Raw genomic sequence first — 27,735 nt, forward strand, 5'->3', positions numbered from 1 at the left:
TCCGAGTGCTCAGAGAAATCTGCATTCTTGACACATACTGCTGATGAGTAAAAATGACTAATGGAAGGCTCTGACCATGTCATTCCCTTGCTCCAAGACCTTCAATGGTGTCTCATTTTTTCAGCCTATCTTTCCTGTCTTATTGTTTTTTAAAATCTCTCATATACCCCATTGCCAAGGCCAATAAGACTATTTGCAATTTTTTTGCCTACTACCTGGCTTTCTAATCTCTGCATCTTTGCTCATTTTGTATCCTAAATCTAGGATGCCCTCCAAGTTTCTTTTCCCCTAGAATTAATTTCATTTTCCCCCAATTTTCCTCTCCTCATGCTCCCCTCTCCCCCTGTTAAGCAATAAGAAAAAATGAAACCCTCATAAACACACAGTCATGTCAAAATTCCTATTGAGTATGTATAAAAAAAAGTATGTCTCATTTTGCATTTTAAGTTTGTCACCTCTCTGGCAAGAGGTAAAGAACATGCTTCATCATTTGTCCTGTGAAATTGAGGTTTGCCACTACATTAAACACAGGACTCAAGTCTTTCAAAATGGCTTTTCTCCATAATGTTGCTGTCATTGTATAAATTGTTCATCTAGTACTGTTCACTTTGCTCTGCTTAAGTCCATAGAAGCTTTCCCAATTTTCCCTGGAATGCCGCATTTTGCTATTTTTAAGGCTTAATGATAATGTTCCACTACATTCACATACCAAAGTCTGTTTAGCCATTCCCTAAGAAGTGAGCATTGCCTTAAGTCTCTAGGGGACATTTTTGCGCATAAGGGTACTTTTTCTTCTGTTGATCTCTTTCGGGGGTTTATGTCTAGTACTGCTATTACTGAGTCAAAGCGTCTGCCTAGTCTGGTGTCTTTGGTGGGGGAGAGGTCTAATTCCAAATGGCTGGACCAATATAGAGCTCCATCAACAGTGCTTCTGGCACAGTCTGAGTCAAAGAACTTTGTTTCAGCTCAAAACCAAAGATAATCTATTGAAATAGAGGTAACATAACATAGAACATGTACACAATAGAGCCAATCTCTGCAACGTAAGCAATTTAAGGAGTTCATTGTTTTGACTCTTTATCCCCAGTACCTAGACCCGAGCCTGGAAAATAGTGGGAACTTAATACATTGCTTTTTGAATTGAACTAAATCCCAATTTGATTATAATTCTCTATTTTCATATTTTATCAAGTTGGACACCTTAGGATTTCAATGCAATTTTGTCTTTCCCTGGCACTTCTATGAATGGTTAAATGAAAAAAAGATTGGGGACAGTCAGGAGAAGGACTTTCCAGATGAGTACAATGGTAAAAGTATAACAAGGGTAAAATTAGATATACAGCATAGCTACTATATTTTATTGTAAATTAGTATTCACTGAGGGAGGATTTCTAAAATATGGGCTTGGTAAAAGAAAAAGCAGGTGCCTATCTTTAAAAGAGCAGAATGTCTAGTTACTCAGTAAACTGAGGAATGAAAAGTTCTTATATAGATAACTGGTATCTAATCTCATTATTTCTGGGATCTCTAAGTGTATAAATTAAATAACTCCTCCTGCAAAAACATCTACTCATTTGTCAATGGATAAAACACCTAACATTTACCAATAGTCAAAATTAGAGTGTAGAGACAGTCAAAACAAAATAACCCCAAACCGGATTGTTAGCACCCTTCCACACCCTCTGACTTTCTGCCATGATTACTGCAGGAGTAGGAAAGTACTAAAACAAGACTGAGACCCATTTTGTATTTTCCTTTATTTTATGAATAGTCATGGCCAAAAAAAGTTGTTTTTTTTTAAATTTTAATCATCACCAACTGGCGAGCCTACAAGTTGACATTTTTGCTATAAAAAAAAAGGAAAGAAGTTAAGTTATGGCTAATGGAAGAATGACTCACAGATATTCTTGGAGAGGCAAGAGTGGAGTGGATCTTATTGTTATGTCCAGAAGCAATATGAAACATTACTTTATGGGGCATATGGTCATCATACCAGAGATGAGTGTTTCCAAATAAGACTACTATGAAAATGACTGCAGCTTATGTACCAACATCAGTTGCTGGGGATGGACAGGTAAAGAAATGCTACAAAGAACTTAATAGGACCCTCCAAATTAAATTAACATTCTTATACTTTGGTGATTGTAATGCAAAAGTGGAAAAGGGTGAACACATGGAGAAATACATGGGAAAGTCTAGTTTGAGAAGAAGGAATGGGAGAGCACAAAATTTCAAGGATTACACAGAAGTCTCGTGACTTTGCATCTTGGATGCTTTCTTTGAGAAAAGAAATGGCAAGCATGGGACAACAGTGAGCCCTGAATAATACCACCAAAAAATGAAATAAGACATTTGACGGCAAGGCTTGTTTTTGACAAAGGACTTTTTCCTGACTTAACTTTCTATGCACAGACAGGCCATCAAATCGTCAGATCTAGGATCAGAATGTTTTTTTTAAAGGCAAGACAAAGAACAAGTTATGGTATGCAATTTACACAACTTGATCCAGAACCATTTAAACAAGTAATTGACAAACAAAATTGGGAACCTGGACCACAGAAATCATATAGATATTGATTATAATGATTCTATACTTTAGTTTAACCAATGTAAACTAATTAACAAAAACAAGGATACCAAAAAAGCCCAGAAAATACCTTAGTCAACAAACATCTAACTTCTGTGCCAGATGGAGAGAGTGACTGACTGCCAAAGGCAACACCGAGACAGAATATAAACTTGTTTGTAAAATCTGACGAAGAAGGATGATGGATAATGATGAGTAGGTTCATCTCATAAAGCAGAAACTGTAGAGGGTAAAACTAGTTTAAGAATCTTGGCAAGGTATCTGACTAAACAAATTCATCCCAAGGGCATTTAAGGATGAAACTGGAAGGAGGTCAACAAACAGAAGACAAATGGATGAGATTTGTAAAAATCATTATCATAACCTGTTTTCTCCATCAAGGAAAGCAGAACCAGCATACCTAAGACTAACAGCACAATCCCAGATGTACTCATAGGGGAAGTAGAAATGATAATAAAGAGAACAAAAATGGGAAATGCAGTTGAACTACATATAGAATCTTATACATATATAGATATATTTGTATATATCATATATGGATGTGTTTGTAAATGTATGGATTTATATATTGTATATAAGTAATATACAGAAATGTGTGTGCATACATATATCTTGGAAGTCATATACAAAGAAATGATACCAATTAAAACTCATAGGAACTGATGAAGTCATCAAGAGAGTTGTAGAAAAAGAGGGCTTGGGACAGAGGCTTATCTTCCCCCAATCAATCTACCCAATCCCCAGATGTGAACCTTTCACTCCAGCTAGAATAGTATTGTCACTGTCACCCAAGAAGGCCTGCCTGTGTCTAAGTTAATGGTTTCTCCCTCGCACACCTAAAATACAAGGCAATGCTCACCATTTCCAGAGAGTTAATAGATATAATTGTTTTGCCCATGTTAGTTCAATTAAGCGAACTAACTTACATGAGGTGCTTTGCAAACTTTAAAGTGCTATAAAAATGCTAGTTATAATTAGTTTTATCTCAATCAAACCATAAACTCCTTAAGACATGATGTTCTATATTTCTTTTGCACCTTCTGCAATACAGTACAATTCTAGGTGCTCAATGATTATCTGTCCAACCAGTATTTGAATGCATAAAGTGTCAGAGAACGTGGTCAAAACTCATATAGTTCTGACACAAAGTATTCTTTCATTTGAAAAAATCCATTTCATTACTACCGATAATTCATAAAGTCTGCCAAACACTGTATAAATCTTTCTTTAATGAATGTTTAAGTCATACAGTGATTATTATTAATGGGCCAGCATCACAGGCTTAATTAACATATCTATGATAAAAATCTTACTGAACAGAAGAGACATACGAATCATGCTATTTCTCCAAGTCTTTGGGACTACCCCAAAGATCACCCCCATTTTAATTTCACATTTTTTGGCCTTCTAACATGCTTCTAGAAGTAGATTAGCCAAAACAATGAAATTTGATGAAATTCTGTTTCAGAAGTCAGGTGACAGAAAGATGTGAGAGCATTTTCTATGGTGTTCTTTCAGAGTCTTCCCTTATTCAACAATGTTTTTACATTGACTATACATGAATCTAACATTGGCCTATAATTCCTGTAATTTTAAAGTAAGGTGTATATGAAGAGTTAGTTTCCTCCCTAGTTGGAGATATATCTACATACATTACCATAAGCTGAACCATGGAACTTAAGCTATTTTCCTGAATTAGCAGTTGGTAGACATACAAAATTTTTCTCCAGGAGTTATTTTTTCTTACTTAGCACTTCTCCTGCCTATGAAGAAATTCAAAATGTTTCAGAAGCATTATGCACAAAGTGGGTATTACTTTCCTCCATTTAAGTCCTACTCCAACACTTTATTGCTATGTGAATAAGACCTGAGGTTCATGAAAGCCAGGCCAGGGTGCAAGTTCTAGCTAGCAGATCTTACACAAAGCTGGAAAAACTTTAAATATGGGCTCAGCAATAGACTATATTTGGGACCAGCCTAGCTAAATGAGGAAAGGATTACATAACCAGAAGTTTGGACACAAAGAAGGGGTTTGTTATGGCCACGGCAATCTATGGAATGGGAAAAAAGGGCCAAAATGCCCCTCGGTCTTGTGAGTTCTCCAGTGTGATGGCAGCAGAATGATGGAAAAGGAAAAGTGGATCTAAAAATTATACAGTTCACAGACTGTTTACAAACATTAACTTCAATGTTGGCATTCTCTATGTATGACTTTTCTCCATCGTCAACAAGTTGATACACTAGTGGAGGGACTAAACCACATCAATACTGACATTTTTGCTGTAAATTAAACCAGAAGGCATAAAAAAGTTAGAGCTCAATGGAAAGACAGTTCTCAGGTTCTCCTTGGAGAGGCAAATAAATGAGTTGGCAGGGGGCTGGTTTCATCCTGTGCCCAAAGGCAAAAGTAAACATAATTTCATGAAATACTTAGTCATCTCACCTTACAGTACTACTCACAAAAAGCATAAGCAAACAGACCACCATGAAGATAATTGCAACTTACATGCCAATATCCACTGAAGAAGATGAAGTATACAAGGCCTATTAAGAACTTGACAAAATCCTTTGAACTCTGCCAACATATACCTCAGCACTCAGTGACATCCATGTGAAAGTGGGCACTGAGGAAGATACTTTTCAACCTATGTTGAAAAATTAAGGATGAGAACAAGAAATCAAAGGCTACTTGAAGTCCATGATCAGGAGCCTTTCGCCTGCAAATCATGACTACTTCAAGGAAAGAGTTGGGAGACAATAAGCCAAATGAGCACTGAGTGATATACAAAATAAAACTGACAATATATTAAAGTTGATAAACAACTCATTATAGGCATTATAGACATAGCATTCTCTTCAGAATTAACTGTGTCCCATCATACCATCAGCTAGTTAGAAGGGAAGGTCAAAGTAAAGACCAAATTAAAAGAAAGAGCAAAGACAACATATCATGGGATATTATTACAATAATTCCAACCCAATATGTTGATTCTTAAAAATAGGAAATAGACAAAAGTAAAAAAAATTAACACTGATTATCACCATTTTCTAGAAAAATAGAATTGATGTAAAAGTTTTCATGATGAGGAGGCTGAAAGGGGCCAGCTACTGTACCTCTGCTTTAAAAAGCATTTTTTCAATCATGAAAAAATATCCCATCTCCCCTCTCATATATTAGAGAGCAAAAAAGGAAAATGACACTTGTTGAAGAGCTGTGCAAAAGCAAATACACTAATGTACTGTTGATGAGGTTGGGAATTAGTCCAGCTATTCTGGAACGCAATTTGGAAATATGCCTCCAAAGTCAATAAACTGTGAATAATATTGTTTTACTTGGTGATACTACTAGGCATATACCCCAAAGGAGCAAAAAAAAAAAGGGAAAAGGACCCACGTATACAAAAATATTGATAGCAACTCTTTTTTATCACAGCAAAAAAACTGGAAGCTAAGAAGGTATCCATCTATTGGGGAATAACTAAACAAATTATGGTATAAGAATGTAATGAAATGTTATTGTAGCATAAAAAAGGTCAAAATTAATTGGAGGGAGGAACAAGTGTTTGTGGAGTGCTTGCTATGTGTCAGGCCCTGTGCTAGCTTCTGAGAAAACTGGAAATACCAGTATGAACTGATGCAGAGAGAAGTGACCAGTACCAGGAGAACAATTTGCATAATAACAACGATATTATAAAGAAGAATAACTTTGAAAGACTCGAGAAATCTGCTCAACGCAACAACTAACATCCTTCCAGAGGACCAAGATGAAGTATGCCTTCTACCTTGTGACAGAGTTTGTGATATGCAGAAGACGAAGGAGACATATTTTTGGGCATTGGTCGTCAGTGTTGGGTTCTCTTTGCTTGACTGGGCATATCTGTTATGATGATTTTCTTTTTTGTTGTTGTCCAATTAGCTAAAATAAAAAAGGTCCCAGCTAGTGGAGTGAGATGAGCTCCCACCCATCTTGCCCCTACACATCATCACAATCTTCCATCTTCCCTTCTCAAACTGGGCAAGCTTAATGTCATTTGCTGGTTTAGTAAGCAGCCCTGCAAAAATTCCTAGTTACCACTCTGCTTAGGGAAAAAAAAGTGGATTAAAAAATTTATTATCTGTGCTCTTACATCTAATTGGATGAGTAAGTGTGCAAAAATCATGATTTTGGAGGGAAGAAAAAGACAAGTGGATGATAGGTACAATCTTTTAACTAAAAACAATCGAGACTGATTCCAGGCAAAATTCTCAGACAGTATTAAAAGGGATGGTTTGTGAGCATTTCAGAAGTGTAATAGTGATGTCTAAGAGCCAACATGGGTTTTATGAAGAATGGATCATGCCAGAATCATTTCATTCTTTTTTTTGCTTGGATGGAGTTAATAGACTAGATTGTGTAAATACCATAGACAGGGTATACACCTGGATTTCAGTAAAACATTTAGCAAAGTCTTTCATGATGTATTTGTGAACAAGATGGATTCATATAGTCTAGATAAATCAATCAACAAGCCACTTTTTTTGACATGAGTCTTATAAAGAATGATCATGCCAGAATCATTTCATTCCTTTTTTTTTTTTTGGATGGAGTTAATAGACTAGATCATGTGAATACCATAGACAGAGTATACACCTGGATTTCAATAAAACATTTAGCAAAGTCTATCATGCTATGTCTTTGAGCAAGATGGATTGATATAAGTCTAGATCAATCAACAAGCACTTATTAAGGGGCTGTTATAATGGTAATTAGGTATGTTTGGATCTGATTGAAAGACATTGGACATCAAAAATGAGTCATGATCAATAGCAACTTGGAGGGAGGTCTCTAATGGATCTAGTCCTTGGTCCTATGTTGTTCAATGTTTTTATTTTGAATATAACGAGGCAGCAAGGTGAAGCAGAAAGAACATTGGTTTTAGATTCTGAAGACAAACCCAGCATTTTAGTCAACAGGGTGACAAGGCAATCAAAAAAGCTGATGTGCTCTTTGGTTCTATTAACAAAGCAATGTTCAAAGCATATTTTGCCTTAGAGCATTTTGTTCAGTTCTGAATGCCACATTTTAGGAAGATCATCAAAAATAATAAGGGGGATCATGTCCACGGAAGACAACTAGAATGGTGAGATCATATCCAATATCAGATAATTGAAAGAATTGGAGATGCTTAGCCAGAAAAAGAAAAGACTTTGAAAGGAAATGACAGTTGAATCCAAATATATGAAGAATTGTCATGTGATAGGTTTAAAAGAGTCTTCCTATATAGAAAATGGAAATCTGAAACAGTTTTGCCACTGAGGGAGTTATTAAAACGGAAAGATCAACAGGCATCAACAGCATGACTTGATATTCCAAAAGCTCTATTATTTTTTATCACTGTGGGTATTCTCTTGGTGTAGACTGCAACCATGTCTATGCTTTTTCATTCTGTGTAATTCTTGTCTATGTCTTCTCATAAATCTCCTATAGGGACTCTACTTAACATGCTGTGCTTTCCCCTAGATTTCTTAGGATCACGTAGGTACCTGCAGATCATACATCCATCTGTTATCCATTGATACATGACCCCCCATCTCCTTTTCCTGACACACATCTACTTAATTCTATTTTAAGACAATTTCTGGCACACAATTCTTCATTGCTAATAGGTTTCAGCCTATCTAAACCCACCATCCATATGTCCATCACCCTTTGCTAATCCACAAGTTCAGTTCTTTGGAGAGTGTGCTATTCCATGATTCACAGCTATATAACCATAAGCAGAAGAATTTTGGTGGACTCTTGTTTCAGGGGGAAGTTTAGAATATTAGAGAGGCTAGAAAAACATTACAGGATTCTCCCAAATACCATACATCTTGCCCTCTTCTTATTATTATGTCTTTGTGACAAGGGAGCCAAAACAATCCAGCACCATCTTAGGCTATGTTAATAAAAGCATGGTGTCCATACCATGTGCAACCAGTGGTTGTACTACTCTTCCCTGATTAGAGCATATCTGGTGTAATGTATTAAATTCTGGGTTTTACTCTGGAGGAAGAATGGTGAAAGAAATGAAGACTATACCAGATGAAAGTGACCAGGGTGGTAAGGAAACTGGGAAATACGCTATATATACGGGGCTGTTGAAAGATCTGGGGATCCAGCTGGCCAGTTCCATCTGGACAACACAGCTCGTCTTCCTCTCCTCTCCCTTCCCTTACCTGAGAGTATTCTGCCTAAAGGATGGTAAATTTTGATGGTGGAAAGCTGCCTAGTTAACTTGGGGTTTACTGGCTAGATTTCTTTCTCACATACCAAGACTTAACCCAATTCACTCTGAATCTTACCGATTAGACAATAGGTCTCTGCTCAAGCACCACTTAATGGTTAAATTTTAGGCCCTCCTGGCTCAGAGTGAATGTAAATAGTAACTGTTTCTCTTTTGGTCAGCAACCTTGAGGGTCTTCTCCTCCCAGTTGGATATTTTTTATTAAAGGGACTTGACTCCCTTCAAGTGAGAATCCGAAAAGACCTTGGCTTAAAAGGGCCAAGGTCTCCCATTGCATCCTAAGCCATCTCCAGACCTCCTGATGGATATCTGGCCATGGGATTCAGATGGATCTGGAGGATAAAGTGAAGCTGGTGACTTTGCCCAGCTCGCCCTCACTCAAATCAAAGTCAATTGCAAATCATGTCATCATCTCCCTAATGTCATGGTTCTCTTTGAGAACGAAGGACAAACCATGAAAGATCTAATGAAGTTTAACTTGGAAGATAATTAGGAGGTGAGAGTGGTGCAAAACATGGATACAAGAGGACGAAATTCCTTCGCTATGCAAAAATTTTGAAGGGAGGTCATATGGCAGCCTTTTCTGATTCCATCATTGAGTGTGCGTGCTTGCATGTACATTCCATATTGACATTTCTCCAATAGAATGGGAACTTCTTGAGGGCAAGGAAGACTCACCTTTATATTAGTATACCCAACACTCAGTACAATGCCTAGCACTTAGTGGGCACCTATTAAATACTTCTTGATCATTTGTTTCTACCCTATAGGGCAGAACTAAGAGTAATAGGTGCAGATATCAAAAAGAAAGGTTTTGACTTCATGTAAAGGAAAAAAATTAAAGCTGTCCCAAAAATGGAATGGGCTGCCTCAGGAGATGGTGAGCTCCTCATCACTGAAGGTCTAGAGCTTCAAAAAGGGAGGAATGTTCAAATTTGGGTCACTCCTCCTGGATCTCCTAGATCTCTTCCAATTCTGTGATACTATTTTTTAATTTTTTTAATTTAATTTTTTTTATTTTAAACAAATATTTATTTTTTATTTTTTCCAAATTACATGTCAAAACAATTTTCAACATTCATTTTTTTTTAAATTCTGAGTTCCAAATTCTCTCCTTCATCCCTCCTTGAGATGGAACGCAATTTGTTATAGATTATACATGATTAGTCATGCAAAACATATTTCCATATTAGCCATGTTGCAAAAGGAAACACAGACCAAAAAAAAAACAAAACCAAGAAAAATGAAAGTAAGAAGAGTATGCTTTGATTTGCATTCAGACTCCATCAGTTCTTTCTCTGGAAATGGGTAGCATTTCTCATCTTAAGTCCTTTGGGATTGTCTTAGATCCGTGTATTACTGAGAATAGCTAAGCTGATCATCATACAATATTGCTGTTACTGTGTACAATATTTTCCTGGTTCTGCTCAACTTCACTTTGCATCAATTCAAAGATACTATTTCTGATAAATTATTTTTCCAAATCTGTAGATTTGAAGGTCAGTGCTGGCCTTTGAAACCTTCCAGAATCTACTTCCTCAACTATCCATGTAAGATTATTCAGCTGAGAAGGGATTTCACTTCTACTTCTTATCCCAGGTCATTTTTAGTCAATTTTGCCTCTGACAATGGCTTGTGGCAAACTTATCCTATACTTCCCTTCTCTTAAGTTCCAGTGAAAAACAATTCTTCCTTGTCTGGATACAACCTTTCCTCATCTTTGGGCCTAACCAATTTCTTTACCTTGTACTCTTGGACATGTGGGAAGCTGCTTTTCCTTCCTACTTTGGCTCATGTGATAAAGCTGAAACCACAGGTTAGATGCATTTTTTTTTTTACTAAGTTCTTTCCTTGTTATAAAAATCACCTCTCTTCTGCATACACCATAAAGGCTCATTAGCAGGTTCCTTACAGACCTGTTCCTCCACTTCTTTATACCATGACTATTTCCCTCTGGATCAACTTGATTTCCTGCAGAGGATCACCCATGACTCTCCACTACTGGTTGAGTTAACCTGACAAATACACTGTGGGCCAATGGACACTGCGTAGTCTTTTTTCCACTAGTTGCTAGCTAGAAATAAAATCCCTTGCCCATTGTAAGATCTCAAATCACTTGGGGGAGAGGAGGTAGATCCTGAAAAATTATACATTACAATAAAAATAACTGTATGTACATGTATAGTGTTATAAGTATATTCTATAAATGCAAACAGAAAAATTGGGCATGGACATTTTATACATAAAACAACAGATGGACACTTTGACGAGAACACTGGCCCTCTGCCAAGGCACTAAAATAATAAGGCTGCTTCAACAGGGCCTCCCTTGTTGCACAAGAAAATTCTTATCTCTGTTGATAAGAATCTTAGCAGATTTTAAAAAAAAGAAACCCACAAAGGTCTTGTTATATGGAGGAAGTACTCACAGTGAAGGAACCATTAATCTACCAAAGGGTCAAAGTAACCCTCTAAAATCTGGCTTCTGACTACTACTGGTACTCCTTATTCCAAAGTTAACAGTGCTTTCTAAAGGCCTCTTCTCCATTCTCATCCTTCTTGACCTTTCTGCTAGATGCCACACTGTTGATCAACCTCTCCTCCTGATTATTCTCTGACTCTCTCTTTCTTTCTTTCCTTTTGGTGGGGGAGGGAGGCATTTAGGGGTTAAGTGACATGCCCAGGGTCACACAACTAGTGTCTGAGGCTGGATTTGAAGTCAGGTCCTCCTGACTCCAGAGCCAGCACGTTATCTTCTGCACCACCTAGCTGGCCCTGTTCTCTGGGTTTTGAAGACACTGTTCTCTCCTGGTCCTCTTCCTACCTGTCTGGCCACTTCCTCTCAGTCTCTTTTGTTGCACTCATCCATGCTCAATAATGTCTACAACATCCCCCAAAGTTCTGTTCTGGGTACCCTTCTCTTTTCTTGTTACATTCCCCCATGGGGATCTTCTCAGCTCCCACAAGCTGAGTTCAATTATCATGCATGCAGATGATTCCCAGATCTATTTATCTAGCCCAGGTCTCTCCCTTGTGAGCTCCAGTCCTGTATTATGAAGCATCTCAAACTCAACATGTCCAAAGCAGAACTCATTATCTTTCCTCCCAACCTCTCCCCTCTGGTATCCAATCCATTGCCAAATTGAATCAATTTCTTTCTCTACAAGATCTCTCATATATGTCCCCTTCTCTCTACTCCTATACCACCCAAGTTAAGGCCTTTATTTCTTCTCACCTTGAAATGGTCTTCTAATTGGTCTCCCTGACTCAAGTTTCACCCAGCTTTACCCAATCTTCTTCTCAACTGAATTTTTCCCCAAGTGTAGATGTGACCCTTTTTCTCCAAGTGTAGATGTGACCCTTTTTCTCCCCTTCTCAAAAAACTCCAGTCACTATTGTCTTCAGTATCAAATATAAAACCCTCTATTTGGTTTTTCAACTCCCTCCCAATTTTCTTAAATTCCACTCCTTTCCACAAATGCTGTGTTCCAACCAGAGTGACCACCTTGCTGATCAACCTGTATGACATTGTTTCTCCTACAGATGGTGCCTTCATGCCCCTGTGTTCTCCATGCCTGGAATACTCTCTCACAATCTCTAATTCTTCTAATTCCTAGTTTCCTTCAAAACTCAGCTCAAGGGCCACTTTCCAGGATCCCTTTTCCTAGTTTCCCCCAACTAGCTAGTGCCCTCTCCACCAAGGCTATCTTTCATCTATTCTGTATTTATCTTGTACATTCTTATTTATATATGTCATCTCCCCTATTAGGCTGTAAGTTCCTTTAGGGTAGGGACTGTTTTTGCTCTTTCTTTGTACCCACTACACGTATCACAGTGCCTGGCACGTAGCATTAATACTTGTTGATTAATTGACCAAAACAAAGACTAGGGCAGCTAGGTGGTGCAGTGGCTAGAGTCAAAATGACCAAGTTCAAATCAGGCCTCAAGACATTTACTATCTGTGTGTCCCTGGGTAAGTCATTTGACCCTGTTTGCTTCAGTTTCCTCATCTATAAAATGAGCTGGAGAAGGAAATGGCAAAACCACTCCAGTATCTTTGCCAAAAACAAAACAAAACAAACCCAAATGAGGTCATGAAGAGTCAGATACAACTGAAAAATGACTTGATAGCAACAATAAATTTTTATACGCCAAACTGATTTTTCATAGATTTCAATGCAAATCATTAATGAAACTAAGACAAGAAATCTGATTTTCTGATTCTCAGTACACTGGCCGATACTTTCAACTGCATCCTCAAATTTTGGGAGTTGGAAGAGTAGTCACCTAGGCCCACCTGTGCCCAACAGGTGCCTCTCATAAAACCTGTACCTAATGAGTGACCATCTAGACTCCACTTGAAAACTTCAAATGAAAGGGAGTCTGCCATCTTCATGAAAGTCAACTTTTTGATGGCTCTAATCATTAGGGTGTTTTTCTTCCTGACATCAAAAATAATTTTTCTTCTTTACGACTGCCAGCCATTGCTTCCGGCACCAAAGAGAATAATTTTAATCTCTTTCACAGGGACAACCCTTCAAACACTTGAAGATAGTTGTCACCTTTCCCAAACTGAACAAGCCCAATTTCTTCAGCTGATCTTTCTAAGACATGGATTCAAAGCCTTTTTTTAAAATTTTTTTTTTTACCATCCTGTTTGTTCTCCTCTGAGGGCTCTCCAGTTTATCAACATCCTTTTAGAACTGCCCACAACTGAATACAATATCCAAATGTGGTGTGACAAGGGTGGAGTACAAGAGAGAATATAATTTTTTTTTTATTCTGGAAGCAAAGTGTCTTGTAATGTTGCCTACAGTCTAACTTTTTTTGGCTGTTGCATCACAATGCTGATTCACATTGAGTTTGCAGTCCACTGGGGGCAGCTGTGGACAGAATGCCTGGAGTCTGGAAGACTCATCTTCCTGAGTTCAAATCTGGCCTCAGACACTTACTAGTTGTATGACCCTGGGCAAGTCACTTAACCCTGTTTGTCTCAGTTTTCTCATCTATAAAATGAGCTGGAGAAGGAAATGGCAAAACCGCTCCAGTATCTTTGCCAAGAAAACCTGAAATGGGGGTCACAGAACCAGACACAACTGAAAAACGACTGAAATGAACAGTACAGTCCATTAAAACTCAAAGCTCAATTTCAGAGAAACTATTTCAATTATTCCTTTTCCATTCCCTGTACTTGAGAAGCTGATTTTTTTGCACCCACATGTAGGACTTAAAATTTATCTGAAATGATCCACTAGGAATATTTGAAGCCAAGCCTGAAAGAAAGCAAGTTGTGATAGAAGTCTAGGTTTGTTTTTTTTTTCCTTCTCATCTCTAGATCTTACCCCCCCCATAAAAAAGTTTAGGGATTTGGGGGATTAAAGAGAACTAAGACGAGCTTTGGATCCTAAGGGAATGAAAATAACACTACTCTGCTCACCTACCTCTTCACTGACCTCAAAAGCAAAAGAGTTTATAACTAGTGTCATTTTAGATAGTATATACCTCTAGTCAAATTATGCAAGAATATGTACTGCTTTAGGACAGTTAGGTGGCACAGTGCATAGAGTGCCAGGCCTGCAGTCAGGCAGACCTGAATTCAAATCTGCCCTCAGACACTTACTAGCTGTGTGACCCTGGACAAGTCACTTTACCCTGTTTGCCTCAGTTTCCTCATCTGTCAAATGAGCTGGAGAAGGAAATGGCAAACCACTCTAGTATCTTTGCCAATAGAACTCCAAATGGGGTCATAAAGAGTCAGAGACAACTAAAATGACTGAAGAACAACTGCTTTAATCACTTAATAAGCAGAACACTGAATCATCATAAATAGGCAAGTTCTACACCTCAAGAGTCCTTTGGGCTCTCCAGTGATTTTGCATGGTTTTCAGGAAATTATATCCTTCATTACTCAAAGAAAAGTAAATGAAGGTAAATTCAAATTTAAAAAATTATGATGAACTCAATGTAAAATTACCATTTCTAAGTGTGTCTTTCAGGCTTCAACATCATAAATGATGAAACAGCAGACAACTTTAAGATAACTAAATACAGACCAATCTCACTTTCCCCCTCAACTCCTTGGAGAAAGTATCCCATTAGTAACATTAATTAGAAATTACTATTCCACCTTAAGTCACTGTCCACACTGGATGAATGGATGAATGTCATTCAGAGGAGCTGGCCAACAGATGTGTCTGTGTGTTTGTGTGTGAGGGGTGTCCTTCATTTAAACATATTCTTATGCTGCTTAAGTCAATGATATTGGGAAAAAAGTTTAAAGTACTAAAAACAGTCATTTCATCACAAACAGTAACTATAAGATCTGCTCACTAGAGTGCCTCATGAGAAGGTGGAGAAATGCACAGGAAGGATAAATTCTAAAATGCTCTTTTGATTCTAAGGTTTATATCAAATACCGGAGACTGTAGAAGTGTTCAAAAAGCAGAAGCCAGGCTTTCATGAGTACTTTCTTGTGAGACTGCAAATTAAGAAACAGAAAAATGTATCTTCTTTATTCCCAGTTTTATAAGGCCCTACTTTTTTTAAATGTGATGTTTAAAAACAACATACAAAAATCCTGACCCTGTATTTTGAGCATTGCTATAAGTGTTTATGAAATATACTGTTTGAGGGGTATTACATTTTGTAAAGGAATACTTTCATTTGTTCATTGAATTAATGCAGTGTGGTTGCCATGGCAAGTTATAAATAATTAGCATACCTCATATTTCAAGGAAGCTGTGGCCCAGAATCCTGTCTACAGAGCAAATCTAAACATCACCAGTCAGTGCCACACATTTGAAAAAGGATTATTTTCTCTTAGCCAGACAATTGTGGCTTTGGGATATATATTCAACTTGCTATAAAAGCTAGCCAAACTTTTTAAAAGTATATTTAAGTATAAGCAACCCAGTTCTTTCTATACTATACTGTTTAACATTACAGGCTGCTTGGCAATGATTAATCTTTCACTGTTGTACACTGGCCCCTCTCTCCATTTGCACATTCCATAAAGGAAGATATTCACCTGAATTCTACAACATCCTATAAAGGCAGCATGGTACAGTGAGTGATGACAGCTCTATCAGACAGTGGAAAGGGGGCTCAACCCAAGGGTTACAAGTCCTGGGTTTGAATTGTAATTTTCCCAGTTAATAGTTGTGAAGCCTTAGACAAGTTACTTAACCACTCTGGACCTCAGTTTCCTCATCTTTACAAATGAGGGTGAATTTGATAACCTCTAAGGTCCCTTTTTCCAGCTCTGTGATCCTATGAAGGTTGGACTTCAGCAACAAGAAGACCTAGGTTTCAATCTTACCTCAGTCAATTACTAGTTTTGTGTGACCATTGAGAAGTCATCCTCTCTCAGCCTCAGTTTTCTTAATTATAACATGGGGATATACTAATAGCACCTACCTACCTCCCAAAGTTGTTGTGGTGATCACATAAGATAACATGTGTAAAGTGATTTGGAAACCTAAGAGCAATAAATCAATCTGAATTGATTTTACGTAGTTTATTGTGGGAAAAAAAAACATCAGCAATTAGAGCGGTTGATCATTAGTAATAGGCATTAAAGCAAAACTCTGGAGAGCAAGGGAAACCCTCTGTAAGGGAATTACATTTGTGAATGATGTAGAAACTACTCAAGAGATTGAGCATTTAAGATCTTATCTAGGTTCCAGTTGAAAAGGCAAAGATTATCTGAGAGTTAAGTTTATAAAAATTTAAAAAAATTACAGGCATGAAGGCAAGGGTGAAGGAGAGCCACTCCAGGCATTCAAAGATAGAAGAATATATAATCCAGTATATCAACTAATCGACATGTGGGCAAGAAAGAGAATTGGTAAAATATGGCACCATACTTCTGCCCCTCTCCATGCCCCAGGGTATAGAAAAGGTTCTAATTTCCCTTTCTTCTCTCTTACTCTCTTCCCTGTATTTAGGCACAGATATAGTCCTGGAGAGCTGGACCTGGTATAGGAGAGAGTAAGATGTGATAAAGTAAGGGAGTTTGATAACAGTGGACTGTTTTGACTAAGTGGTGACCTTGTGGTCTTTGGAGAGAGTGAGAGGGATTCTCTTTAGCTTGAGAAGAACAGAAGCTCTGAAAAGCCAGGATCTAGCCCGAAAGAGAGCAAAGCAGGGAAAATGTTGCTAACTTAATATGCTCAAAGTGAAAGAGCTAAAAGTGATCTTTGTGCTTCCTTCTAGGTGTCTAGCCTAAATTGAAAGAATAGGGAAGAGAGGACTAAGGGTACACAGTATATACAAGAGTAATATTATGCATTTTGCTGGTGTCCTTCGTGTTATAGGTGCTCTTTCCTTTCTTCTTTCCCTCTTTCTTCCTGCTCTTCTTTTCCTCTCTCTTTCCCCCCTTTCCCTCTCTCTCTTTCCCCTTATTTCTCTTCTCTCTCCCTTTCCCTTTCACTCTCTTCCCTCCCTCCAACTCCCTCTCTTTCTCCCACCCCCTTCAAATTCCCTTGACGAGGGTCAGGGTAATAAAGGAAACTGAGGAATTCCAACATAAAGAGTGAACCAAACTGAATAATTCCATAAATATGAAAACTATATAAACTGAAAGTTACAGAGGTTTGCCAATGCTTTTTTTTCCCGCTATTCTCATCGCATAATAATAATAAATGATAAGTGAGAGAAAGGAAAACATTTCTTTGAGGAAGAAAGGGGAAGTACAATTAGATATTTTGATACACCAGAATCTCTTCTAAGTAGGGACTGGGAAATGCCCAAATATCAGTTCATTTTTTTATACTGAGTCCTCTGAAAGCAGGGACTGTATCTTACTTATCTCTTCCCACAGATAAACAGCCTGGTGCAATTTACTGTGATGTATGTTGAATGAACATGTGTTCTATTTCAACCTAAGAAAGAGTCAAAGTTAGGGATCCCAATCCTTAGTTCTGAGATATCCCAGAGATAGCAGAAGGAGATGGGCCCTGTGAATAAAACACTCAGCCACTCACTGGTTGTGGGCTTACACACAGCTAAGTGAGTGACTAATTTGGTAAGTCCCTTGCTTTACCTGTCTCTGCCTCAATTTCTTCACTTGTACAATAAGGGTAATAATGTCATCTACCTCACAAAGTTAATGTTGTAAGGATCAAATGAGATAATGTATGTAAAGTATTTGGCAAACCACAAAGAATTATAGAAATGGCAGCTCTTATCACCATCTTTGGTGAGTTCCAATGTGGTTCACATCACAATAATTATTTAAAAAAATAATAGCTCACTCTGACTTTAAAACAAATCTATTTTTAGATGAATGAATGAATAAAGCATTTATTAAGCATGTACCTGTGTAAAGAGCACTGTGCTAAGAGTTGAGGACACAAACAACTCTATTTCATTCAGTACACTTTAACATGTCCAAAAATGGAACTCCTCTTTTCCCCCTAAACCTCTCCCTTTTCCAAAGTCCCCTTGTGGTCACCTAACTTGCAACCCTAGATGCATCTTTTTGGGCTTCTCTCACCCACCATGAAATCTGTACATGTCCTATACCTGCCCCTTTCAGGGGTCTCCCCTGTCCAACTGGAAGTCTCCTAATTTGTGCTCTCGCTTCTAATCATACCCCAATTCCAAATAATCCCCCATATAATTTCCAAAAGAACTTTCTAAAGCACAGTTTGGTCAAAGATCCTGCTCAAGAATTTCTCTGGGATAAAATGCAAGCTCCTCAGCTAGGTATCTGAAGCCCTTCACATCCTCATATTCTGTCTCTCCCCTACCATTGCTGACTTAGTTTTGACACTACTCCTGTCCTCTTCCCCACCCCTGCCTCTTGCCTGCAATGCCATTCACATTCAGCCTCTTAAAATCTTCAGTCTACTTCAAGGCTTACCTCCTTACAGGAATCCTTTCTTAATGTTTCTAGTTGTTCAAAGCATCTTGTGTATATACTGTATTTCACTGCATAATTGTCGCAGATTTTATGCCAACTATTTTGCAAAAAAAGTGGGGTGCAACCATTATGTGAAGCTTAAAAAATTGTGCCGGTATTGCTTAAAAATCATCTATTACTAACCTGCCTTTGGTGCAAGATTAGGATGCATGAATATTTGTGAATACGCATTAAAATTGAATTCTGCCAATGCGTGTGCACTGAGAATTCTAGGCTTGCAGCTCAAGAGATAATGCGTATCCAGATGCCACTGGTGAATATACTGCTGCTCTGTTTACCTTTTAAGCAGTGTGATGAATAGAATTATGCCATGTGACAATTTACATGATGAAAGATTACAAACCAATTTTTGGACTAAAAAAAAAAAAACAAACCAGGGTGCGACGACTATGCAGTGAAATACAGAAAATGCCTATTGAATTGAATTTTGTGGGAAAGAAAGTAGCCAGAATCCTGAAATCAAATCACTGCTGCAAGACTGAAAATCACTAGTCTATTCCCTTTCCATGCATGAAAAGGGTCAGTCAACAAGCATCTACTTATTAAGTGTCTAACAGGTAGGTGGGATAGTGGATGGAGCACTGGAACTAGAGTCAGGAAGACCTGAGTTCAAATCCTGCCTCAGTCATTTACTAGCTATATGACCCTGGACAAGTTACTTAACCTCTCTCTGCCTCAGTTTCCTCAATTGTAAAGTGGGTATTATAATAGCACCTACCTCCCAAGATGCTTGTGAGGATCAAATGAGATAATGTTTGTAAAGTGCTTCGTGTCTGGTACATAGTAGACATTTAATGTTTCCTTCCTTTCTTTCCTTTCTGACACTAAGGATACAAAGTAAAAAATCTTAACAGGTTTGCTGTCAAGGAGTTCACATTCTAATGGGAGAGATGACCCAACTTAGGTATTTACAAGATAAATATATCTCCAGTTGTCCTGATGAGTATCTGGCCACTGGATCCAGATGGCTCTGGTGGAGAAAGTGAGGCTAGTGCCTTTGCACAGTTCTCCTCATCAAATCAAAGTCAATTGCAAGTCATGTCATCATCTCTCTGATGTCATGGTCCTCTTCAAGAATGAAAGACAAACCACAACCACCATAATAGAGGTAATCTTAGAGGGAAGGGCACAAGCAGGAAGAATCAAAAAGGCAAGTCGTCCAGCAGAAAAGGATATCAGAACTGAGTCTTGAAGGAAACCAGAGATTCCAAGAGACTTGGTGAGGAGGCAGGGTACTCCAGGCATGGGGGATATCCATTGCAAAGGCACAGAGAGAAGAAATTTGTTGTCTAGCCAGCATGGCTAGAAGGCAGTAATGTCCTACACGTATAGAGTGGAAGGAAAGAACCAGGACATGACATGAAGAATTTGGATATTAAGTGAAGGTTACATAGGGAGTTCATTTCCTGGTTAGATCTGCATTTTAGGAAAATCATTTTGGCAGGTGTGTGGAAGATGAGCTGGAGTGAAGAGAGATTTGAGGCCTGGAGACTAATTGAGAGGCAGGCAAGAGGTGATGTAACACAGTGGCTGCTGTTAAGAGGGCCAGTCAAAGGGACATATTCAAGAGATACTGTAGCCATAGGAATGAAAAGGTCTGGCAGTCTATGTGGGATGAGTGAGAGAAGAGTTGAGGCTTGACCCCTGAAATGATAAACCCAAGTAGACTGGAAAATAATAAAGAAATTCATTAAATGACTTGGAATCTGAGAGACCTAATTTTTTTCAGCATCTTTGTAGAAACATAATAGTTATCTGTAATTGGTTGGGCAAATAATATCCTCTTTACACCTAAGCAAACTTAGAGCCTTAGAGTCTCTTAAGAAACTCATGCTTCGGAAGGGTGGTGGGGAGGACTTGGGGAGGGTGGTAGGGAGGAAAGGGGAGAAAAATTTTAAACTCAAAAGCATATGGAAGTGATTGTTGATAAATCAAAATTAATTAATTAAAAAAGAAACTCATGAACAAAAAAAACACAGGTGAAGTTGGAAAACAAATATTTCCTGGAATTTTTATATGTCTATTATTTTTATTAATTCTCAAATAACTAAATCACCAAATTGGGAGATAAAAGTAAATTGCTAGGCATATGTATTTATTTTAGGCATATCTTCTTAAACAATTTAGAACCTTAGGAACTAAAAGTTATTCACTTATTTCCTGCTCAGGCCTCTTAAATCATTGTATTCAAGAATCTAAACAAGAAACTAGAATAATCCATTGGTTTGCATGAGCTATAATTTAATACCTTTGCTTAACCGCCATTTTAAAACAGTGGCTATTTGGTTGAAGGAGGTAGGTTCGGTTTTTGTTTTTGTTTTTTTAAGTAAGATAGCTCCCTTAATTCTGTAGTTGCTTTAGATAAGAGTTTATTGCTGGTCTGTGTACATTCAGAAAGAATGACTCTTTGAAGTCCTTGGCAAACCACTGGATAAGGGCCATGTTATACTTCTCTTACCTGGAAAACAAGTAGTCAGGTGTTCCATCAATGCTTCAGGTGTGACAGGTTTTCTTGCAGAGTTCATCGCTGAGATGGCCAAGCAAAGGATTTCCCCAAGTGGAATAAACTGAGATTGACTGATGGGAGACATGCTGATAGGAGAGACATCACCTGTAGAAAAGGAGAGACATTTTGAGCAAGTACTCAATTAAAAAAAATGCAATTATATTATAATTCTCTCTTCCACCCCCCTCCCCCCTGCTTCTCTCTCTCTCTCTTACACACACACACACACACACACACACACACACACACAGATGCAATAAAGTATTCTAAGATTTAATCCAACAAATATTAACCAATTGTTTATACAGTATCCCATGCACTATGCTAAGCACTGGAGACATACAAATAAGAGACAAACTCAAGATGATTACAACCCAACAGAAGGAACAGAGTTATACAACCAAGATTATTACACAGTAGCACATTCCATTTAGGTTTTTTTAAAAAAGGTGTTAAAACACAGTTAAGGCTCCTCTTGCCTTGCTAAATAAAGAGTTTATGACAAAGCAGATGGGCTAATTTAGGGATTCTCAACTTTTTTGGGGGGGGGTAGGGGTTCAACAATCCCCTTAGCAATCAGGTGAAGCCGATAGATCCCCTTCTCCAAATAATTTTTTAAAGTATAAAATATGTAGAAGGACAAAGGAAACCAATTCCAGTGAAATACTATTAGAACTTCTGGGTCTTAAGCCAACTTATGATACAATTTAACAATATAATTTGAGCCGCAACGCAAACATATAAAATAATATTGATACCACAGTGCAGATATGAAATGAAGATGAGATAGTCTATGTAAACACAAGGATATTTCATTGTTGCCCTAAAATACATTTTGCTTTTGTCTAACAGAACTTCTTATCTTTTACCCCGACTCTCCCTCATTCCCAACTTTCTTGTTTCAGGCCAGCACATTGCCATCCTTACACGCTCTCTTGTACTCATCCCACCTAACCAAGATGTTGCTAAAACCTGTTGTTCTCTTCTTCACGTGTCCTTCTTTGTAATGCTGATGTACATAGCATTACAATCTGAGGACTTCTTGTCCCTTTATAAAATACAGTATACACTTATCAAAAAAAAAAATCCAAAGGTATCTTTGCTAAATAAATAGGAAAAAAGATGCATAACAAAAGAATCTCCCGAAAAGAAGGCCATCTCTAAAGTTAGGAACAATGCTCCTAAATTAGATGTATTACCACAGAGTGCAAAGAACAAGGCTCTTGAGATGGGTAGCACATGTGTATATGATTAATATTGAAAATGACAGATAACAGTCAACATAACTCAGCTTTGCCATGTTTAGTTCATTTCCCAACAAAACTGTTTGAATTAACTAAGCATTCTATTTTAAAATGTGTTTATTCCAAAGCAATAAACTGGAGATTATAAATATTGGTACAATGCCACGACACAAAAGTATTTATAGAAATTACTACATTGGGGATTAATTATGACCTATGATTAATAAAGAAAACATGTCAGTTAATCTAAAACATGAATACATCTGTCAATATTGCACTCGGTATATGGAATGAATAACCATTTGAATAAGTAAACATATTTTCTTTCTTTCATAGATTTAAGAAGTGAAAAAGACCGTCCAGATCATTAATTTAGACCATCATAACCAACAAACTAAAAAAAGTACTGAGACCATGGGTGGAGCTGTGAATTGGTGCAGGCATTATTGAAAACAATTTGGAACTATACCCCAAAAGTTATTAAACTGTGCATATCCTCTGACCTAGCAATACCCTCATAAAGAGACCAAGGAAAGAGGAAAAGGGCCCAAAGATACAAAAAATATTTATAGAATCTCCTTTTGCTGGAAAGTAAGGGTGTGTCCACCTACTAGAGAACTGTTGAACCAGTTTTGGTATATGAATGTGATAGAACACAATTGGAGTATAAGAAATGATGAAGGGAATGGTTTCAGAGAAACCTAAGAAGATTTGTATGAATTGATGCAGAGTAAAGTAAGCAGAACCAGAAGAACAATTTATATGATAACAATATTGTACACACAAACCACTCTGAAAGACTTAAGAACTGTGATCAATAAACAACCAACCTTGATTCCAGAGGACTGTGACCCAAAAAAAATCATCACCATGTGACCAATCTGGGGGTTAGGGTCCCGAATGGACCTATACTGTTCAACATCACAGGAAAATCCTTTTTCCATTGTGACAGGCCTTGTCAGAGCCAGGCTCTGATGGGGAGGCAGCCTTCTAGGATCCAGAGTCCCCCTAACACCAGAATGAGGCAAGGTAGCAGAATTCTAGTAGAAGGTCTATCTCCTCATGTACTTCTAATTGAACTTGATTTTTATCAATCCCCCTGATGTATATGTTCACCAAATTCAACCATTTCTTATGAAATGTTATTGTTTTCTATTTTTAATATTCTAATAATAATTCTTTCTATCACTTTTCACTGTAAATATACAGTATTTCAGGCACACTATAAACAGCTTTTGGGGTCCACAGCTGGAGGATGTAACAATTATTCATAGCATTGTTTCTATTTCTTAAATGGATTACATATTCATGAAAACTGAGAGACACATTTGTAAAATATGCCAAGGGCCCAGTTGCAATACAAAGACCGCCCATCCTCCTTTCCTCTCTCCTCCTCCAACAAACCTACTGATAGAGTTACTAATTCGTTAAAGTTTTATCTTAAATACATACCCTTGGGCTTAGGGGGAAAAATCACAAGCAGCCTGTGGTTACAGTTAAATGAACAACTTTGATAGAGAACATCAGAAAATATCTTGTGTTTACAACTTAATTTAATATATTAACACCAATTATATGTATAAATACTGCTTGGCTCTTGAAACAGAAGGTTTACTATAATATTTTTGAGATCTGTTCCAAAATTCAAAGATCCCTTTCCTAGAACATTTACTTGAAGACTACAATACCCATACATAAGGGACATAGCATATGGCTCTCATTAACTCAGACTGCTGCTAGTTGCTAGCAGCTTCCCTTTGAAACCAAATTACTATACTTGACTTTCAAATGTATGTATTTGAAATTAAAAGAAATGCTGGCATCCAAAACGCAGCTTTTCCCCTAAAGTTAACTGTGTGTTTTGTTTAAATGCCACAGTAGTATAGAATTTTTACTTCATTGCTTCTTACAGTGGAAGAGAATTTGGCATAAAGAGAAATTCTGAAAGGAAACAGAAAACATTAAAAAAAAAAACTTTATAACAAAAAAAATGCCCTAATGCTCTCTTTAAATACTTCATAGCCCTGTTAAGAAAGTTCAATTCCCACAGCTATTAATTGAAAGAACACTCCTGTTAAGAAAGGGAAAAAAACAAACTCCAAATAGTCCTACTGAAGTTGGCCTTGCTAACATCAGCTTTGGCACTCCTTACAACTCCTAATGAGGTACAGGGAAACTGGAAACACAACGTGGTAGATGGAGCAAAAGACCCATGCAAAAGTGAATTCAAATCAACTCAAATCTTTTTGCTTAGAGAGTGTTTTTTTCCCTAATTGTCCACTTATCCCACAAGATAAATAATGCTCAGCCAAAAAAAAAAAAAAAATCAGCTAGCTGTACAACTCAGCAGGTCCTGACTCACTGCTTTATTAAAGAATCCATCACTGTCCCTACACATAGTACACACTCTCACTAGGCAAATCAGCCAACATTGCTGTTTCAGGGTTTGGCTGGGGACTAAGTGATTGATGGGGAAAAATAGGGTGAAGGTAGGGCCAAGTGAGGAAGAAAGGTAGAAAGCAGACTGCTACGCATCAACACTGGCTGGGAATCTGCCTCCCTCCCCATCTCCTTTGATAGATTATAGCTATTAGGTGCTTCATTGTCTTTCTTCATTCAGAAATTCTGAAGCTACCGCTAAGATATGCATCAGTGGGAGTGGTTTAATTTAACTCCTAGGATTACTACTGTAATTACAATAGGAAGTATTAGTTCACATCTATACAGTGCTCCTAATACACCAGGCTGCCTTTCCCACTTGGGGGGAGGGGGGAGAAAGGGAAGGGGAGAGGCACGAACCATTAGATCAACTGTAAACTTCAGTGGTTCAAGACCTCCTACAATTCAATCTAACAAGTGCCTGAGCACCAAGTCTTAGCTCATGGCATTGAGAGGACTGTGGTATGGCCAAATGAACATCAGATCTGCAATCCAAAGACCTGGGTTCTAGGCCTGACTTGGACATTTAATAAGTGGTGTGCAAAGGCAGGCCCTTAACCTCCCTTGGTTACAGTTTCCTCACTTTAAAATGGGGATACAACTGCTTAGGCTACCTGTTTCACAGGGTAAAGATGAAGTATGCATGAGATAATGTATGGAAAGTACTTTGTAACTGTTGAATATTAGATAACAATTACCATTGACGGGGCACTGGAAGATTTGCAGAGTGCTTTATACACATTATCCCATTGGATTCTCAACAATCTTTTGGCTGCACTGCTTTGGGACTCCTCTGACCTCTCTACCATGTCCCCAAGAAGCTCGTCATTGGGAAAATCTCATCATCTCACGGGATCCAATCAGCCTTAGTACTCATGTTGCGCATCACTGACCTCTGCTCCTTGATTGAAAGATAGAAAGAGCCATGAACTCCCAAACCTTCATTTAAGGAGAGGTCTCAGCACAGAGAGTTTTGCACTTGCCACCTGGCCCCACTACTTTGGAAATTTCCTGACTTCTCCACCGTTCTCCCCACACTCTGCTCCCCTGCTCCCCCCCACACACACATCAGGTACCATCCCTCTACTTCTATCAGCTTTCCTTTTAATGTGCTGTATTCCTGTATTAGATCATAAGCTCTTTGAAGTCAGGGACTCTTTTTTTTTTTGTATTTGTCAATACATTACACCCTCCTGATGTCATTGGTCCTCTTTGAGAACAAATGACAACAATCTGTATCCCCAGCACTTAGCACAATGCCTGGCAAAGAATAGGCATTCAAGTGTTTATTGAGTATCGGGTTATTGCAAGCACAGGATAAAGGAACCAACTGAGAGACAGCCAGTGTGCTGCACTGAGGTGGGCTCAATGTGGAGAGGAAGGGTCTCTTGGCACCATGTTATTGTTGTGGTTCACTTGTTTCAGTTGTGTCCGATTCTTCGTGACCCCATTCGGAGTTTTCTTGATAAAGATACTGGAGTGGTTTGCCATTTCCTTCTCCAGCTCATGTTACAGATGAGGAACTGAGGCAAATAAGGTTATGTGACTTGCCCAGGGTCACACAGCTAGTAGGAGTCTGAAGTTGGATTTGAATGCAGAAAGAGTCTTCCCGACTTCAGGTCCGGGAACTCTATCCACACGCCACCTAGCTGCCTTGGCACAATGAGCATGGTGAAATTAAGGGGGATCATGGACAAGTGTTACATAGAAAGGGCAGGCATGGATGGATTGTGATTTGTATTACTGGAGGGATTATTCATACCTACGAGATCACAGAGTCATTGGAGTGTTCCAATATGTTGAGTATGACATCCTTTTATAAATGAGGGGAAATGTTATATGCACATGACATTTGTTAGATGGGTGCAAAACTGTTTTGAATGTCTAATCAATCACAGAGTTGATTACTGATAGTCCAAACTTATTTAAGCAGGGTTTCTGCCCTAATGTTCAATGTTGTATGTTGTTGTTACTGTTGTTTTAAATCAATATTCTGAGTTTTAATTAGGTAGGGAAGTGGGTCATTGAGAAGCATGGAGAATGCTGAGAAATAGCACAGATATAACATGTAAGGACTGTGCACCTGGTGAAAGGGATGGTAGGAAAGGGCAATGATAACAAAAGCTAGCATTTATACCACACCTTAATGCTTACCATCTGCTTTACAGTCAATAATTTCCCCCTTTTTTAACTTAATATTCTGTTTTTCCCCAATAACATGTAAAAACACTTTTGAACATTCTTTTTTTCAAATTTTGAGTTCCAAATTCTCTCCTTTCCCTCCCCTCCCCTCATCGTTCAGAAGGCAAGCAATAAAGTCAATTAAGTTTTTTAGGCATCTACTCCGTGCCAGGCATTGTGCTAAATGCTAGAGATACACAAAGGGACAAGAGATAGTCCCCACTCTTGAGGACCTTACAATCTAATCGGAGAGAGAACAAACAATTATGTATAAACAAATTATACACAGGACACATAAGAAATTATTAAGAAAGGGAAGGCACTATAATTAATGAAAAGGCTTCCTATAGAAGATGGGATTTTAGTTGAGACTTAAAGGAAGACAGGGAAGGCAGTAGGTGGAGATGAGAAGGGAGAGTATTCTGGACATAGGGGACAGAGAAAATACCCAGAGCCAAGAGATGGAGTGCTTTGTCCTTGAAACCTCCAGAAGAGGCTAGTGTCACTAGATTGAAGAGTATATAGCAGACAGTAAAGTGTAAGAAGGCTTTTTTATCCTCAAAACATCCTGGAGAAGCAAATACTATT

General features: G+C 38.1%; 1 protein-coding gene across 5 annotated transcripts in view; it reads right to left on the reverse strand.

The window, feature by feature from the left end:
• Positions 1–27,735, reverse strand: part of STOX2 (storkhead box 2) — a 316,380-nt gene that overhangs the window by 23,613 nt on the left and 265,032 nt on the right. For all 5 annotated transcript variants that reach the window (XM_027837495.1, XM_027837497.1, XM_027837498.1 and 2 more), the window contains one exon: positions 21,236–21,388. In XM_027837495.1, the coding sequence (XP_027693296.1) occupies positions 21,236–21,388 (153 nt within the window). The remainder of the gene's footprint in view (positions 1–21,235; positions 21,389–27,735) is intronic.

The sequence above is a fragment of the Vombatus ursinus genome, unplaced genomic scaffold (genome assembly GCF_900497805.2).
Source record: "Vombatus ursinus unplaced genomic scaffold, bare-nosed wombat genome assembly UNPS02014821.1, whole genome shotgun sequence".
Classification (NCBI taxonomy): domain Eukaryota; kingdom Metazoa; phylum Chordata; class Mammalia; order Diprotodontia; family Vombatidae; genus Vombatus; species Vombatus ursinus.